Consider the following 17,892-nt stretch of genomic DNA (forward strand, 5'->3'; position numbering starts at 1 on the left):
AGGGCATGCGGCACAATGGCGAACAATATCGCGAGCGGCAGCACGAGAAAGACCGAATTTGGCGGCAAGGGTTTTTGCGTTTACATGGAACTCTGAATGAAACTGGATAGCCTGCTCTTCTGGGGAAGAAAATTGGAGTATCCAAATGGGGCGTGTGGCTTGATCAGCTATAGCATTGCCTGTGGTCATGGGTCCAGGTAAGGAAGAATGAGCTCTAATATGAGTAATAAAGAAAGGAGCAGACCGATTCCAAATAGATTTTTGCAGGGTGAGGAAAACTGTCGCTACGGAGGATGAAGAATTGACTAGTCCTGCGGCCTCAAGGATAGACACAGAATTAACCACATAGCGTGAATCAGACACAATATTGACAGGTCCGGGGAAATCAGAGAAGACTTGGTTAACTATAAGAAGTTCAGTTACCTGGGGGGAGTTAGTAGCGAATTGGAATGTTTTTGGCACAGATCCTGAAACAACATATGCACCGACTCCTGTTTTAGAACCGTCGGTATACACTACTGGGGCTCCCTGTAAGGGCTTTTGGGATGTGGACTTTGGAAAAATAACTGGGTGAGACTGAACAAAGGTTAGCAAAGGATCAGAGGGTGTTCTGTTTGTAATAGTTGCGGAAGTGGAGCAGACTAAAACCGCCCAAGCATCAGTACAAGCGATTAGCACACGTACCTGTTCCATGGAATAGGGGACAACAATGGTGGATGGTTCGCGTCCAAAATGTTGGATAGCCCTCTGAATGGCTAGGAGAGTTATCTCCGCCACTGCCACGGGATAGTAACTAATAGATCTAGTAGATGACATTGAGGGATGGATCCAGAGGAGAGGCCCATCCTGCCATAGGACCGCGGTGGGCTGTTTAAGGGTGTCGAGGACCCAAAGAGTAAGGTCTCCCGCAGGGTCCCAACGTTTTAGGGCAGCTTTACTAAGGGCATCGTTGACAATTGACAGTGCTTGTTTGGCCTCAGAGGTGAAGGTTCGGGGGGAAGCAAGATCCGGGTCTCCTTTAAGTATATTAAAGAGGGGCTGCAATGCAGCATTAGGAATGTTAAGGTAGTGCCTAATCCAATTGATATCCCCTAAAAGTTTTTGTAAGTCATTTAGAGTGGAGATAGCATTGATTTTTATTTGAATTTTTTGAGGTCTAATTTGAGTAGGGGCGACTATAGCCCCAAGATAAGAAACTACAGACGACAATTGCACCTTATTAGGTGCAATATGCAGCCCTGCCCCTTCCAGCACTTGTTGGAGTGTACTGTATAAGGCCAGGAGCCTCTCTGCTGTGGGGGCTGCACACAGTAGGTCGTCCATATAATGTAGGCACCTGCAGTCGGAATATCGGTCTCTAAGAGGTTTTAGTACTTGGGCTACATAGACTTGACACATGGTGGGGCTATTAGTCATACCCTGAGGCAAGACTGTCCACTCCCAACGCTTGTCCGGTTGTTCCTGGTTCTGGGTGGGGACAGTAAAAGCAAAACGTGGGGTATCCTTTTTGTCCAATGGAATGGAAAAGAAACAATCCTTAAGATCTATTACAATAACAGGCCATTGGTTGGGAAGTGCCGAAAGCAGAGGAAGACCACGTTGCACAGGGCCCATAGGCTGCATCTGTGCGTTGACTGCCCTAAGATCATGTAAGAGTCTCCATTGACCTAATTTTTTGCGGATGGCAAAAATAGGCGTATTCCATGGAGAGGTGGATGGGATCAAATGACCAGCGTTGACCTGCTCCAAGACCAGAGTGTTGACTGCCTCCAGTTTCTCCTGAGATAGGGGCCACTGTGGAACCCAGACGGGTACGTCCGTTAGCCACGAGATGGGTAAAGGCTCCACTGGTTTAGGAGGCGAAACAGTGACCCCTAGGAAAAACCCAGGCCAACTTTACTTGGTCTTTGTTTTGGTTCAATGGGGGAAGGGTGGCCCTGGAGCTGGACACCGAGTCCCTTGCCTGGGACGTAACCCATATTTTGTAGCATAGATCGTACTGCAGGGGAAGTGGTGACCAAAGCAACATCCATTTCGGCCAGGACGTCTCTCCCCCAAAGGGAAATGGGTAGAGGTAAAATGAATGGAGAAAACTGTCCTCTATGACCCTCGCTATCCTGCCATGACAACAAGGCTGCACTGATTTTTGGGAAATGAGCAAAACCAAGTCCTTGCAAGGTTTGTTCCGCCACATTTGTAGGCCATGTACTAGGCCAGTCCTTTGTTGCTATAATGGATTTGTCGGCTCCTGTGTCTAAAAGTCCCTTAATGTCCTTGCCATTAATCTGCAACACTAAAGTGGGACGTTCATTTAAAAGCATATGTAAGCCGGTAAAATTAATGCCAGAGGACCCAAAGTTACCAGCGCCGCGAACGTGGTTTTTAGCTGGGATTAAAGAGTGAAGACTGGGCAGTAATAACATTTGTGCGATACGGTCTCCAGGATTGATTACTAAAGGTCCCTGAGGGGCCTGAACCATGATCTTTACTTTACCAGTGAAATCAGAGTCAACTACCCCGGGGATCACAGCTAGCCCTCGGAGGGCGGCGGAGGACCGACCCAACACTAATCCAACCGAATCCGGGGGCAGAGGACCGGAGCAGTCGCTCTCCACTAATTGTACCCCCATCTCCGGAGTTAAGAGGAGAGGGGAGGTGGCGCGGAGGTCCAGGCCTGCGGACCCGTGAGTGGCACGGGCTGAGGGTGCACTGGGTGTAGCGCAGACACGGGAGGTGGAACCTGAGAGTAGATTTGATTTTGGGGGCTCCTCGCTGGGTTGGGGAGCCCCCTCTGGCCGTTTTTTGGCCCCTGGGCGCTACCTGTAAGTAGGTTGCCATCGATATCGAAAGCAGAACGGCATACCTCTGCCCTATGAGGGCCCTTGCGGCAACGGCGACAAGGCTCTATGCCTGAAGGCTGTGCCGTGGAATACCCATGGCTGAGATTGGGGCAATCGCGTTTTCTGTGACCCGGTTGATGACATTGGAAGCAAAGTCCTGAAGATATGGGGGGTCGGGTCGATTTAGATTTTGGACTGTTTTCTTTGACTTTTGCCAGCATCGCAGCTAGGCCCGCATTAGTAAGTGGCCCACCGGTATCTCTGCAGTATTTTAACCAGGAGTCCAGAGATTTATGTCTATATTGTCGAAGAATGTTTTTGCACTCTTTATTAGCCTGCTCAAAAATAATTTGTTTGACCAGTGGCTGAACGTCAACCTCGGAAGGGAAAATACGCGACGCAGCCTCAAGTATGCGAGCGACAAAATCAGCGAAGGGTTCGGCCGTGCCCTGAACGATCTTGGTGAGGTGGCTAGCTGAGTCACTTGGATTGGACGCCTGCCTCCACGCACGTTGGGCACAGTTGGAAATTTGCCTGTATACTTGTCTAGGGAATTGGGTCTGGTCAGCCTGATAAGGTCCACGCCCTAAAAGCATATCAGCATTCCACGTAGGGTGGCCGTCCTCAGCATTTTCATCTGCCTGGTCATGACAGCACTCTGTATTCATAGATTGCCACAAAAGAAAGCCGCCTGGACTTAAACAGGCCCGAGCCAATTGGGTCCAGTCGCTAGGTGTTAAAATGGACTGGCCGACTGATTCAAGGAGTGACAATGTGAATGGGGCTGTGGGTCCATAGTCATGGACCGCAGCCTTAAGTTGTTTTAATACTGTCATGTCCAATGGTTCGTGCCGGGCCTCTCGCGTGCCCAAAGCCAAAACAGGGTAAGCCTGAGCGGGGGCAGCGGGAGCGCCAGTTCGCAACTGTTTCCAGGCTTGTTGATGAAACTGTCTGCCTGAAAAAGGTGGCACATTTGGGACGTTTAATGGCCATGGCGGCACGGGTGTTAGATGGGGCTGAGGCACGCCTACATGACCGCCAGTAGGAGGCGCTGCGTCTTTAATCTGATGGGCGGGCACGACATCGATAGGAGGAGCCGTAGGCACTAGAGGGCGTAAACAGGCATCTTTTAACTTTTGCCGCAGCTGCGCATACGTAGGAGGCGGGGATTTAGGATCGCCGTCCCCTTCCCCCTCAGACTCAGAGGAGGCGGAGCCACATTCGGAGCCTGAGGCCAGTGAGGAAGTCTGGCATCCCGTGTCCTTAAATTGTATGAGGTCCCGGGCGCCGTCCGAGCTCTGAGAACGAACTTCCTCGAGAGCCTCGCGAACCGCCGTAAGAGTCGGGCGGTCCGCTCCCACCGACCTCTCCTCTTGGAGGCACGCCCGCAGTAGTTCCCATAAGGGGAGAACAACGGGGTCGATATCGGGTTCCTGGGGATCGTTAACTGTGCGCCGGAGATCCTTTCCTAATTTCTCCCAAGACTCAAGAGTTATTTGGCCCTCGTGGGTGAGCCACGGCGCAAAGAAATCAACACTTCCAAGGAACCTGACAAGTGTGGTCTTAGAAACCTTAATCCCTTTGCTACGCAATAATGCTTTTAACGGATTAAGCAACATTGAATGGCTAGATGAATTTCCCATTTTCAGTTTAAAGCGGGAAGACACGTCCGCTATCTTATTTTCAGTTTAAAGCGGGGGAACAAGTCTGCTATTCTTTCAGTTTAAAGCGGGGGAACAAGTCTGCTATTCTTTCAGTTTAAAGCGGGGAAACACGTCCGCTATCTTAGGGTGCGTCCACCCTCCAACCACGAGATATACCTCACTCGCGGGGCCCAGACGGTAAGACTGACCTCGCTTACCTTCTACTTACCGGGCAACGTAGAGGAAGCTCCCCGTACGGGCCACCAGCTGCTCGGCGCCGTCCTCGTCCAGCAAGAGACAGAGACCGAACACTTTGCACGGGGTTCCTTTATTGCTCGGCAAGCAGGAGATCCAGCTTCGATCTCTTCTGGGCAGGAACTTCCCTTACACCCGCGTAGCAAGGGTTTATATGCACAATACACGTCACAAATCAGGTGATAGGCTAGAAGCGCGGGGATAGGACAATCTCGTGGCAAGGCGGGAAGGAGCGAGCTAGAGCGGGAAATCTAAGGCGGGAAGGAGCGAGCAAGAGCGGGAACTCCCTGAGATGAGGAAGAACCCGGAAGCAGGGAGTCGGCGCCATCTTAGGGGCACGGTTCCTCCGGTCTGGTTCCCTACACTAATAAGTAAATAAAATATATACTATATTAAAAATACCCTTCTTACAGATTTTTGATAGCAGCATATCAATTCTTTGCCTTTTATTTCTTTGCTCTTTTTCCTTTAACTACTTTCCCTTCTCTTCCATGTTCCATCTCTTCTTTTTAATTTTTTTTTTTTAGATTTATTTTATTTATTTGAAAGAGTTACAGAGAGAGGTAGAGACAGAGAGAGAGGTCTTCCATCTGCTAGTTCAATCCCCATATAGCAACAATGGCTGGAGCTGTGCCGTTTCAAAGCCAGGAGCCAGGAGCTTCTTTTGGGTCTCTAATGCGGGTGCAGGGGCCCAAGGACTTGGGCCATCTTCTACTGCTTTCCCAGGCCATCTTCTACTGCTTTCCCAGGCCACAGCAAAGAGCTGGATCGGAAGTGGAGCAACTGGAACTAGAACCGGTTCCCTTATGGGATGCCGGCACTGCAGGTGGCAGCTTTACCTGCTGTGCCACAGCACCGGCCCTGTTCCATCTCTTCTTACCTCTCTTCTCCTTCCTCTTCCTACTTTTTTCTTTTCCTTAAAGATTTTTTAAAAATGAATCTTTTTTAAAAAGAGTTATTTATTTATTTGAAAGGCAGAGTTACAGAGAGGTATCCATCTGCTGGTTCATTCCTCAAATGGCTGCAATCCCAGGAGCTGGTCTGGTCTGAAACCAGGCGCTTGGAGCTTCCTCTAGGTCTCCCTGTGGGTGCAGGGGCATAAGCACTTGATAGTCTTCCACTGCTTTCCCAGGCACATTAGCTGGGAGCTGGATCGGGAAAGGAGCAAACAGGACACAAACTGGCACTCATATGGGATACTGCTATGACAGGTGGAGGCTTAACCTACTGTGACAGTGCTTGCCCATCCTTTCTTTTTTATAAAAAAGATTGATTTATTTGAAAGGCAAAGTTACAGAGAGAGAGGAAGACACAGAACTCCCATCTGCTGGTTTACTCTACAAATGGCCACAATGGCTAGGGCTGGGTCAGACCAGAGCCAGGAGTTTCTTTCAGGTCCTTTTGTGGGTAAAGGGGCCCAGGCACTTGGGCCATCCTCTGCTGCTTTTCCCAGGTGCATTAGCAGGGAGCTGGATTGTAAGTGGAGGAGCTGAGACTGAAAGAGGTGCCTATGTGTGTAGGCAATGGCTTTACTCGCTAAGCCAGAACACTGGCTCCCTTTCTTTTTTTCTTTAAGCATACATTTGTTGCGTTCCTACTATTGCAGTAGAAATTTTGGAATTCGAGTGTGTATGTGTGTTTATTTTTAAATTGACATATATAAAATGTCTTTATTGAGTAAAACATGTTTTGAAGCATATATACTTTTACATTGTAGAACAATTAAATTTAGCTAATTGACATGTATTATATAGTTATTTTTATGATGAGAATACTTAACATCTCTTGGATTTTTTAAGACTACAGTATGGGCCGGTGCCGCGGCTCACTAGGCTAATCCTCTGCCTGTGGCGCTGGCACACCGGGTTCTAGTCCTGATCGGGGTGCCGGATTCTGTCCCGGTTGCCCCTCTTCCTGGCCAGCTCTCTGCTATGGCCCGGGAAGGCAGTGGAGGATGGCCCAAGTGCTTGGGCCCTGCACCCCAAGGGAGACCAGGAGAAGCACCTGGCTCCTGGCTTCGGATCAGCACGATGCGCCGGCCGCAGCGGCCATTGGAGGGTGAACCAATGGCAAAAAGGAAGACCTTTCTCTCTGTCTCTCTCTCTAACTATCCACTCTGTCAAAAAAAAAAAAAAAAAAAAGACTACAGTATGTTAACTATAGTCATCATGTTGTACAACAGACTCCTTAAACTTAAATTAAATATATATATATTTCCCCCCCAAGATTTATTTTATTTATTGAGAGAGTGAAAGAGGGAGAGAAAAAGATCTTCCATCTTGGGGCCAGCACTGTGGCATAGCGGGTAAAGCTGCCACCTGCAGTGCCGGCATCACACATGGGCACCGGTTCAAGTCCTGGCTGCTCTACTTCCTATCCAGCTCTCTGTTATGGCTTTAGAAAGCAGTGCAAGATGGCCTAAGTCCTTGGGCCCCTGCAGCCACATGGGAGACCCAGAAGAAGCTTTGGCTCCTAGCAAAGATCTTCCATCTGCTAGTTCTCTCCCCAAATGGCTGCAGTGGCTGGGGCTGGGCCAGGCTGAAGCTAGGAGCCTGGAACTCCCTCTGGGGCTTTCACATGGATAGCAGGACCCAAGCACCCAGACCCAAACCTTCAGTCCAACATGGGATGCTCACGCTGTAGACTGCAGCTTAACCCATTGTGCTACAATACCGTCCCCAAATTTTATATTTTTGATGAGTATATCCTAACTGCCCCAGTTGTTGAAATCAGCATTCTACCTTCTGTTTCTGTAAGATGAGCTTTTTAGGATTTTGCTACTGACTGACTTTTTAAAAATTTTTTTTATTTTTTTGACAGGCAGAGTTAGACAGTGAGAGAGACAGAGAGAAAGGTCTTCCTTTCGTTGGTTCACCCCCCAAATGGCCGCTACGGTTGGCGCCCTGCGCCAATTCAAAGCCAGAAGTCAGGTGCTTCCTCCTGGTCTCCCATGCGGGTGCAGGGCCCAAGCACCTGGGCCATCCTCCACTGCCTTCCCGGGCCACAGCATAGAGCTGGACTGGAAGAGGAGCAACTGGGACAGAATCCAGTGCCCCCAACCGGGACTAGAACCTGGGGTGCTGGTGCCGCAGGCGGAGGATTAGCAAGTGAGCCGTGGTGCTGGCCCTACTGACTTACTTTTTTCAGATATCCTCTACTCCAATTGCAGTATGTTAAGGAAACTATCCAAAAACTGTGTGAAATTAGCTTATTTTATGATAAATCTTTTATCAAATCTTTTCCACTCAGGTGTTAGAAATTGATTGACTTATTGATGGGCTATTCTTCATGAAAATTATATAGTGATGTCATCCTGTGGCTATCCATAATTCTTGTAGCTTTAGTTGATCCCTTTAAAGCAAACTGAGAAGGAAAGCAATTTATCATGATGGTATTTGGATTAGGACTCAGAATTAGAAGAGACCTACCACAGTTGTATTTAAATTAGGAATCTGAAGGTTGGAAGGAATCTTAGAGATACAGGTTTATATTTGATGAAAACTGTTTGCTTTAGTAATTTGACCTTTTTACCTTCTGCTAAAATATTTCAGAATAGTTGAAAATTAATAAAAACAAGTCAGAATATTACATGTTTGGATGACTTGTATTTAACTGAAAAATAATTCTTTCATTAATTTCATAAAATCAGGCTGATGTGTGTTCAAGTTGGAATATACTGTAATGAAGGTAGTTTCTTATGGTCAGGAGACCAAAAAATTGATTTTATGATCTGGTTTGGATTATCAGAGGAATAGAATTATTAGATGTTTAGAAGAGGTAGAATATTTTCCATTTCCCCTACATGACTGGAATTTTTTTTTTTTTTTTTTTTTTTTTTGGTGACAGAGTGGACAGAGAGAGAGAGAGACAGAGAGAAAGGTCTTCCTTTGCCGTTGGTTCACCCTCCAATGGCCTTGCGGCCGGCGCACCGCGCTGATCTGAAGTCAGGAACCAGGTGCTTCTCCTGGTCTCCCACGCGGGTGCAGGGCCCAAGCACTTGGGCCATCCTCCACTGCCTTCCTGGGCCATAGCAGAGAGCTGAACTGGAAGAGGGGCAACCAGGACAGAATCCGGCACCCTAACCCAGACTAGAACCAGGTGTGCTGGCACCGCAGGTGGAGGATTAGCCTATTGAGCCGTGGCACTGGCTGGAAAAAGTTTTATAGAGAAGGTGTTTTTTTGAGGACAGTTTGTAAAGGGAGAATAAGAAGAAAAAAATATATTTCTGTCTAAGTAAGATAGCAGAAGAGAGGCCGGTGCCTGGGGCTCACTTGGTTAATCCCTGTGGCGCCAGCATCCCATATGGGCGCCGGGTTCTAGTCTTGGTTGCATATCCATGTGAACAAAACAGTTTGCTGAAAAATAGACTAAAATGATGTTTGTTTTGGTTCAAAATCTCAAAGTCCATGTTTTTTTTTTTTTTTTAGAAGATGGAGTGAGAGATCTTCCATCTTCCATCACTCCCCAGATACTCTCAATAGCCAGGGCTGGACCAGGCTGAAGCCAGGAGCCAGTATCTTTTTTTTTTTTTTTGACAGGCAGAGTGGATAGTGAGAGAGACAGAGAAAGGTCTTCCTTTTTGCTGTTGGTTCACCCTCCAATGGCCGCTGCGGCCGGCGCATCGCGCTGATCCGAAGCCAGGAGCCAGGTGCTTCTCCTGGTCTCCCTTGGGGTGCAGGGCCCAAGCACTTGGGCCATCCTCCACTGCACTCCCAGGCCACAGCAGGGAGCTGGCCAGGAAGAGGGGCAACCGGGATAGAATCTGGCGCTCTGACCAGGACTAGAACCTGGTGTGCCGGCGCCGCAAGGCGGAGGATTAGCCTGTTAAGCCACGGCGCCTGCCAGTCCATGTATTTCTTACAAAGCACATTTCCATGAACTTTTTGAAGACTGTTTATATTAACTTATGAGATCCCAAAGCCAACATGTATTGTAAACGTGTTTTTTGTGGCCATCTGGGGAGTGAACCAAGGAATAGAAGTTCTCTCTCTCTGTCTCCCCTCTCTCTGCAACTCTGTCTTTCAAATAAAATTAACAATAACAAAAACACATTATCAAGCTGAATTTTGTCACATTTACCATTCTATAGTGTGATTGTATTTAAGATAATTCGTAATTCATACATATTCAAAGCTTAAAAACATTTTCGTGTCTAATTTTTTTCTTATTTTTGCCCTTTGTACCAGTCTTTATACATCCAGGACTTCAGTGTCTTCCTTGACACTCTTTAGAGGAGATTAACTAAAAGTAAATTGAGTTCTGCGTGGTAGGAGTTTATGTAGGTCATATTCAGAAATAAAGGTTGTGTGTTGCATTTGGTATTCTTATAAACTTGTGGAGCAGTTTTCCTAAATAAGATTTGTTTTGGTATATTTGACCTAATTTCTAGAATCACCGTAAAATATTGAAATAAAAGTTGAATATGATTGTTTTTACCTTTCTTCTTTTGATAAAGCTAACTTTATTTTATATTGATACGCGGTCCAGTAATTATTTGGCATGTTTCATTGCTTTGTGTAGCTGATGAATTTTTAAAGAAAGCTTTAATTTTTGCCTCATATTCCTATAATTACCAGTTTATTGTCTTTAAATATGTAGGGACTATTATTATTTGGGGCTTTGACTGTTACAATAAATGAGAAAATCAAAGAATTGAAAAGGACTGTTTAAAAACTAGTAAATGTTTTCATAGAATATGTAATTTTCACCATTATCATGCTGTGATAACATTTGTTCATGAATTTGAAGATTATGTATTGTAAATAAATGTTTCCAAGTAAGTATCAGAATTCCCTTTTAATAAAATGTGTTGCATCAGCTTGCACAGGATGAAGGTAGTTACGTTGGTGACTTTGCAGTGGTTGAATATAGCACGGCAGAGCAAGCTGAAGAGGTTCAGAGAGCAGCAGATGGTATGACCATCAAGGGAAGCAAAGTCCATGTTTCCTTCTGTGCCCCAGGAGCACCAGGGCGAAGTACATTAGCAGCATTGATAGTTGCTCAACATGTGGTAAGCTTTTTCTTCTTTTATAGAGTGTAGACAATTCTAGTGCCATTTTAATCTCTCGAAAATAATTGATCTTTGGATCATCATTATCTTTCCATTACATTAAAGACATTCTTTATTAAAAAAGTTGGCTAAATGGTATCTTTATCAAATCAAGCCAGGACATTACCAGAAAGTCTATGAAGTTTTTTGAAGAAATGTCATTCATTGAGTGTAACTTATTTTTTTCCCCCCAAGGATTTGGATAAGGATCCATAGTACAGTTAGGAAAATGTGTGCCTCCTTTTTGTTAACATAGCACATTGTGTTTCTTTTGTAACTGTATACTTAATGTTTTCTACTTCTCTAGCCTGTGGGTACATGGAAAATAGAGACTATAGCTTCCTCATGGTGCTTTTTGGTTTTTTAAAGAAGTGATTTTTTTTTTTTTAAAGATTTATTTATCTAAAAGGCAGAGTTACAGAGAGGCAGAGAGAGAGAAAGAGTTCTTCCATCCACTGGTTCACTCCTGAGCTGTTTGTAATAGTTGGAGCTGTGCCAATCCAAAGCCAGGAGCCAGGAACTTCCTCTGGGTCTCCCATGGGGGTGCAGGAGCCCAAGGACATGGGCCATCCTCTACTGCTTTCCCAGGCCATAGCAGAAAGCTGGATGGGAAGTAGAGCAACCAGGACTCAAACTGGTGCCCCTATGGGATGCTGGTACTGCAGGTGGCAGCTTTACCCACTATACCACAGCATCGTCCCCCCCCCCCCCATAAGATTTATTTATTTGAAAGGCAGAGTTACAGAGAGAGACAGAAAGAGAGAGATGTCTTCCATCCACTGGTTCACTTCCCAAATAGCTGCAGTGGCTAGAGCTGAGCTGATCCTAAGCCAGGAGTTTCTTCCAGGTCTTCCATGTGGGTGCAGGGGCTCAAGTACTTGGGCCATCTTTTCACTGCTTTCCAGGTGTATTAGCAGGGAGCAGGATTGGAAGTGGAGCTGTCAGAACTTGAAGGGTGCTGCAGCGGCGGCTTTTCCTGCTAAGCTACAGCACCAGTCTTGAGCTTGTTTACAGTTTTTACCCTAGAACTTAGTATAAAGTTTTGTTGATTGAATGAAGGAGTACACTTTAGAAGAAATTAAGGAAGGCTTTGTGATGAAATTGACATGTGAGTGTGACCTGTAAGAATGGATGAGATATTCACATGTGTTATGGGTAGAAAATGAAATTGCCAGATAAATAAAAATTTTTCCATGAGACATAATAAAAAAAATTATCTGAATTCCAAATCTAACTGAACATTTCTGTGATTTTTCTGCTAAATTGGGTGACTATAAGGGACATACCACTCAGGCAGTGGTGGGTGCTGAGTTACATGCTTGGAGGAGTGGTTTGTGGTCTTGCTGGATGTATTAGGGGAGGTAGGTGATTTAGGTTGATGCTAAGGCAGGGAGGACTATTGAATGCCCAAGGAATTTTAGGTAGATTTTGTAAACACTAGGGAACTTTAAAATAAGCCTTAGTTCATTGATTTAACTGCTACCTCTTTGATCTGTGAATAGCAAGTAATGATGGAATAAGAGTCATGCCATCAGGAAATCAATCTGAAAGGGATTTTTAGGTGAACTAAGAGGAAGGTTAGAGGAGAGTGGAACAGATGAGAGATTTTATATCTCCCACCTTGCTCCTGCTCTAACTCCTTGACCTTACCTCTGGTCCTAGATCCCTGTCTTTTTTTTTCTTTGTTTCCTTGCAGGTTCTTCTGTCATTCTTAGATTTATGCTTGCATAATTCGGTACTTTAGCCATTAGTTCACTGGTAAAGTATTATGTGTAATATTTTCTGTATAATTTTGGTATATATCCTTTATCAAGTTTTCGGAGAGTATTTTTTTTTGAAAAAATTTTTTATTTAGAAATAATTTAAGAAAACGTACAAAGAGTTTCCATATACCCCACACCCCATTTATTTTATTTTTTTTTCCCCAAAGATATCTTTTTTTTTTTTTCTTTTTTTTTTTTTGGACAGGCAGAGTGGACAGTGAGAGAGACAGACAGACAGAAAGGTCTTCCTTTTTCTGTTGGTTCACTCCCCCACCCCCAATGGCCACTGCGGCTGGCGCACAGCGCTGATCCGAAGCCAGGAGCCAGGCGCTTCTCCTGGTCTCCCATGCGGGTGCAGGGCCCAAGCACTTGGGCCATCCTCCACTGCACTCCCAGCCACAGCAGAGAGCTGGACTGGAAGAAGAGCAACTGGGACAGAATCTGGTGCCCCAACCGGGACTAGACCCCGGTGTGCCAGCGCCGCAGGTGGAGCATTAGCCTAGTGAGCTGCAGCACCAGCCAGATATATATATTTTTTAATGAGTACATATTTCATAAGTACAATTTTAGGAATATAGTGATTCTTCCTGCCATACCCCCCCCTTACACAGAAGACCAACTCTGTACTAAGTAAAGATTTCAACAGTTTGCACATACACACACACACAAACACAAATTGAGAAACAAGTTTCACAGTTCATTTTCATAATACAACTCATTGAGGACAGAAGTCCTGCATGGGAAGTAAGTGCACAGTGATTCCTGTTGTTGATTTAACAATTAACACTCTAATGTATGATGTCAGTGATCACCCTAGGCTCTTGACATGAGCTGCCAAGGCTTTCAAAGTCTTGAATCCACAGTCTCCATCAGTATTTAGACAAGACCATAAGCAAAGTGGAAGTTCTCTCCTCCCTTCAGAGAAAAGTACATCATTCTTTGATAATCACTTCATTCCACTGGGTTCTCTCTCAGAGAGATCCTTCATGTAAGACTTTTTTTTTGCCACAATGTCTTGGCTTTCCATGCTTGGAATGTTCTCATGGGCTTTTCAGCCAGACCAGAATGCCTTAAGGGCTGATTCTGATCTCAGAGTGCTGCTTAAGGCGATTGTCATGAGTTTGCTGTGTGGACTGCTTCCCATGTTGGAATATTCTTTCCTTTTTAATTCTTTCTCTTATTATTATTAGCACACATTTGATCTTATTTTTATGATCCCTTTAAAACTTAATCCTATCTAAATGATCACTTTAACACTTAAGTTGGCGTATTGACTACCCAGCACCCAGCTATATGAGATTTGTGATCCCATGGCAAGTTTTTTTTTTGGACAGATAGAGTTAGCCAGTGAGAGAGAGAGAGAGACAGAAAGTCTTCCTTCCATTGGTTCTCCCGCCAAATGGCCGCTACAGCTGGAACTACACCGATCTGAAGCCAGGAGCCAGGTGCTTCCTCCTGGTCTCCCATGTGGGTGCAGGGCCCAAGGACTTGGGCCATCCTCCACTGCACTCCCAGGCCACAGCAGAGAGCTGGACTGGAAGAGGAGCAACTGGGACTGGAACCCGGCGCCCATATGGGATGCGGGCGCCACAGGTGGAGGATTAACCGAGTGAGCCACGGTGCTGGCCCCCCATGGCAAATTTTTAAACTGTGCCCTTAGAAGTAAGTCCGTAGGAATGTATACAGAACTATACAACTTTACAGTTACAGTCTTTCTCCTCCCTCTCTTATTCCCACTCTTATTTTTCTACTGAGATCTATTTTCAGTTTACTTTATACATATGTGATTATGCTAAGTAAAGAGTTAAACAAAAATAATATGAAGAGGAGGAGAAAAAAAACTTCCTCGACAGCCAAGACAAGGGCTGTTCAAGTCATTGATTCTCAAAGTATCAATTTCACTTACACAGATTTCCTTTTAGGTACTCTATTAGTTATCACAGATCAGGGAGAACATGTGGTATTTGTCTCTTGGGAACTGGCTTATTTCACTAAGTATGATGTTTTCTAGATTCATCCATTTTGTTGCAAATGCCCAGATTTTTAATCACTGTGTACTATTCCATAGAGTACATATCCCATAGTTTCTTTATGCAGTCTTCAGTTGATGGAAATTTAGGTTGAGTCCATGTCTTACTATTGTGAATTGAGCTGCAATAAACATAGAGTTGCAGATAACTCTTTTATTTATTGATTTCATTTCCCTTGGGTAAATTCCCAGGAGAAGGGTGGCTGGGTCATTTGGTAGGTCTAAATTCAGATTTCTGATGTATCTCCAAATAGATTTCCATAGTGGTTTACAAGTTTACATTCCCACCAACAATGGATTAGTGTACTTTTTTCCCTACATCCTCACCAGCATTTGTTCTTTGTTGATTTTTTTTAAAGATTTATTTTATTTATTTGTAAGAGTTATAGAGAGAGGTAGAGACAGAGAGAGGGGTCTTCCCATCTGTTGGTTCACTCCCCAGATGGCTGCAATGGCCAAAGGTGCGCTGTTCCAAAGCCAGGAGCCAGGAGCTTCTTCTGGGTCTGCCGGGCGGGTGCAGGGGCCCAAGGACTTGGGCCATCTTCTTCTGCTATCCCAGGCCATAGCAGAGAGCTGGTTTAGAAGAGGAACTGCTGGAACTAGAACCATTGCCCATATGTGATCCCAGCACTTCAGGCCAGGGCTTTAACCCACTGCGCCACAGCACCAGCCCCTGTTTGTTGATTTCTGTATGAAAGCAATTTTAACTGGGGTGAGGTGGAACCTCATTGTGGTTTTGTTTTCCATTTCTCTGATGGCTAGTGATTCTGAACATTTTTTCATGTGTCTGTTGGCCATTTGGATTTCCTGTTTTGAAAAATGTCTAAGTCCTTTGCCCATTTCTTCACTGGGTGGGTTGTTTTGTTGTGTAGTTTCTTGTTCTCTTTATATTATTATTATTAATCCTTCGTCAGTTGCACTGTTTGCAAATAATTACTCTCATTCTGTCAGTTCCCTATTCACTTTGCTGAGTATTTCTTTTGCAGTACAGAAGCTTATCAATTTGATGTCATTCCATTTGTTAATTTTGGCTTTGATTCCCTCTGCCTCTCGGGTCTTTTTCAAGAACTCATTGCCTGTGCCAATGTCTTGCAGAGTTTCCCCAATGTTCTAATAATTTGATAGTATCAGGTTGTAGATTGAGGTATTTAATGCATTTTGAGTGGATTTCTGTGTAAGGTGTAGGGAAGGGATCCTGCTTCATACTACTTCTTAAATTTTATTTGAAAGTCACAGTTACAGAGAGAGAAGGGGAGGCAGAGATAGTCTTCCATTCGCTGGGTCACTCCCCAGTTGGCCACAACGAGTGGAGCTGTGCCAGTTGAGTGGACCTGCGCCAATCCGAAGCCAGGAGCTTCCTCCAGGTCTCCCATGTGGATGCAGGGAAACAAGGACTTGGGCCATCTTTCTACTGCTTTCCCAGGCCATAGCAGAGAGCTGAATTGGAAGTGGAGCAATCAGGTCTGGAACCAGTGCACGTATGGAATGCCCACTGTAGGCTATGGCTTTACCTGCTACACCACAACGCTGCCCCCCTTGCTTCATACTTCTGCATGGGGAAATCCAGTTTTCCCAGCACCATTTGTTGAAGAGACTGTCCTTGCTCCAAGGATGGGTTTTAGTTCCTGGTCAAATCTAAGTTGGTTTTAGATGTTTGGATTGATTTCTGGTGTTTCTATTCTGTTTCATTGGTTTATCCATCTGTTTTTGTACCAGGACCAGGCTGTTTTGATTATAATTGCCCTGTATTATGTCTTGAAATCTGGTATTGTGATGCCTCCAGCTGTGTTTTTGTTGTATAAGATTGCTTTAGTTATTTGATGATGACTCTGTTTTTCCAGAGCTGAGATGAATGCCTTTGGTATTTTGATTAGTATTGCATTGAATCTGTAAATTGCTCTTAAAAGAATGGACATTTTGAAGATATTGATTCTTCCAATCGATGAAAATAGCAGATTTTTCTTTTTTTGTATCTGCTTTTTTTTTTTTTAAAGATATGTTTTATTTATTCGAAAGAGCCACAGAGTGAGGTAGAGACAGAGAGGTCTTCCATCCAATGGTTCACTCCCCCATTGGCTGCAGTTGCCAGTTGTGAGCTGATGCGATCCGAAGTCAGGAACCAGGAGCTTCTTCTGGGTCTCCCATGCGGGTGCAGGGGCCCAAAGACTTGGGCCATCTTCCACTGCCTTCCCAGGCCTTAGCGGAGAGCTGAATCAGAAGAGGAGCGAACAGAAATAGAACTGACGCCCATATGGGATGCTGGCGCTTTATCCCCAGACTTTAACCCGCTGCGCCATGGTGCCGGCCCCTTCTGTTTCTTTCTTTTTTGCTTTGTAATTCTCATTGTAGAGATCTTTGATGTCCTTGGTTAAATTTATTCCAAGGTACTTGATTTTTTTTTTTTTTTTTTTTTTTTTTTTTTTGTAGCTATTGTGAATGGGATTGATCTTAGAAGCTCTTTCTCAGCTGTGGCACTAGTCTGCAAATACAAAGGCTGTTGATTTTTGTTTGTTGATTTTATATCCTGCTACTTTACCAAACTCTTCTGTGTGTTCCAATAGTCTCTCAGTGGTCTTTTTGATCCCCTATCTATAGAAACTTGTCATCTGCAAATAGGAACAGGATGACTTCCTTTTTCCTAATTTGTATCCCTCTGGTTTCTTTTTCTTGTCTAATGGCTCTGGCTAAAACTTCCAGTACTATATTGAATAGCAGCAGTGAGAGTGGGCATCCTTATCTGGTTCTGGTTCTCAGGGGGAATGCTTCCAACTTTTCCCAATTCAATAGGATGCTGGCTGTGGGTTTTTCATAAATTGATTGTGTTGAGGAATGTTACTTCTATACCCAATTTGCTTAGAGTTTTCATCATGAAAGGGTGTTGTATTTTATCAGATACTTTCTTTGCATCTCTTGACAGTTTTTGTTCTTCAGTTTGTTAATGTGATATATCACATTGATTGATTTGTGAATGTTGAACCATCCTTGTGTACCAGGGATAAATTCCCCTGGGTCTGGGTGAATGATCTTTCTGATGTGTTATTGGTCGATTTTGTAGAATTTTGTTGAAGATTTTTGTGTCTATATTCTTCAGGGAAATTGATCTGTACTCTTTGTTGCATCTTTTCCAGGTTTAAGAATTAAGGTGATACTGGCTTCATAGAATTTGGGGGGATTCTCTGCCTTTTAGTTGTTTTGAATAACTTGAGAAGTATTGGAGTTAGTTCTTCTTCAAATATCTGGTAGCAGTGAAGCTATCCAGTCCTGGGCTTTTCTTTATTGGGAGGTTCTTTATTTTACTGATTCAGTTTCTGTC

General features: G+C 44.6%; 1 protein-coding gene across 2 annotated transcripts in view; it reads left to right on the forward strand.

Annotated features, from left to right (window-relative positions):
* Positions 1-17,892, forward strand: part of RAVER2 (ribonucleoprotein, PTB binding 2) — an 87,405-nt gene that overhangs the window by 24,981 nt on the left and 44,532 nt on the right. For both annotated transcript variants that reach the window (XM_062191479.1, XM_062191481.1), the window contains exon 4: positions 10,557-10,748. In XM_062191479.1, the coding sequence (XP_062047463.1) occupies positions 10,557-10,748 (192 nt within the window). The remainder of the gene's footprint in view (positions 1-10,556; positions 10,749-17,892) is intronic.

This window comes from Lepus europaeus, chromosome 5 (genome assembly GCF_033115175.1).
Source record: "Lepus europaeus isolate LE1 chromosome 5, mLepTim1.pri, whole genome shotgun sequence".
In the NCBI taxonomy this organism is placed as follows: domain Eukaryota; kingdom Metazoa; phylum Chordata; class Mammalia; order Lagomorpha; family Leporidae; genus Lepus; species Lepus europaeus.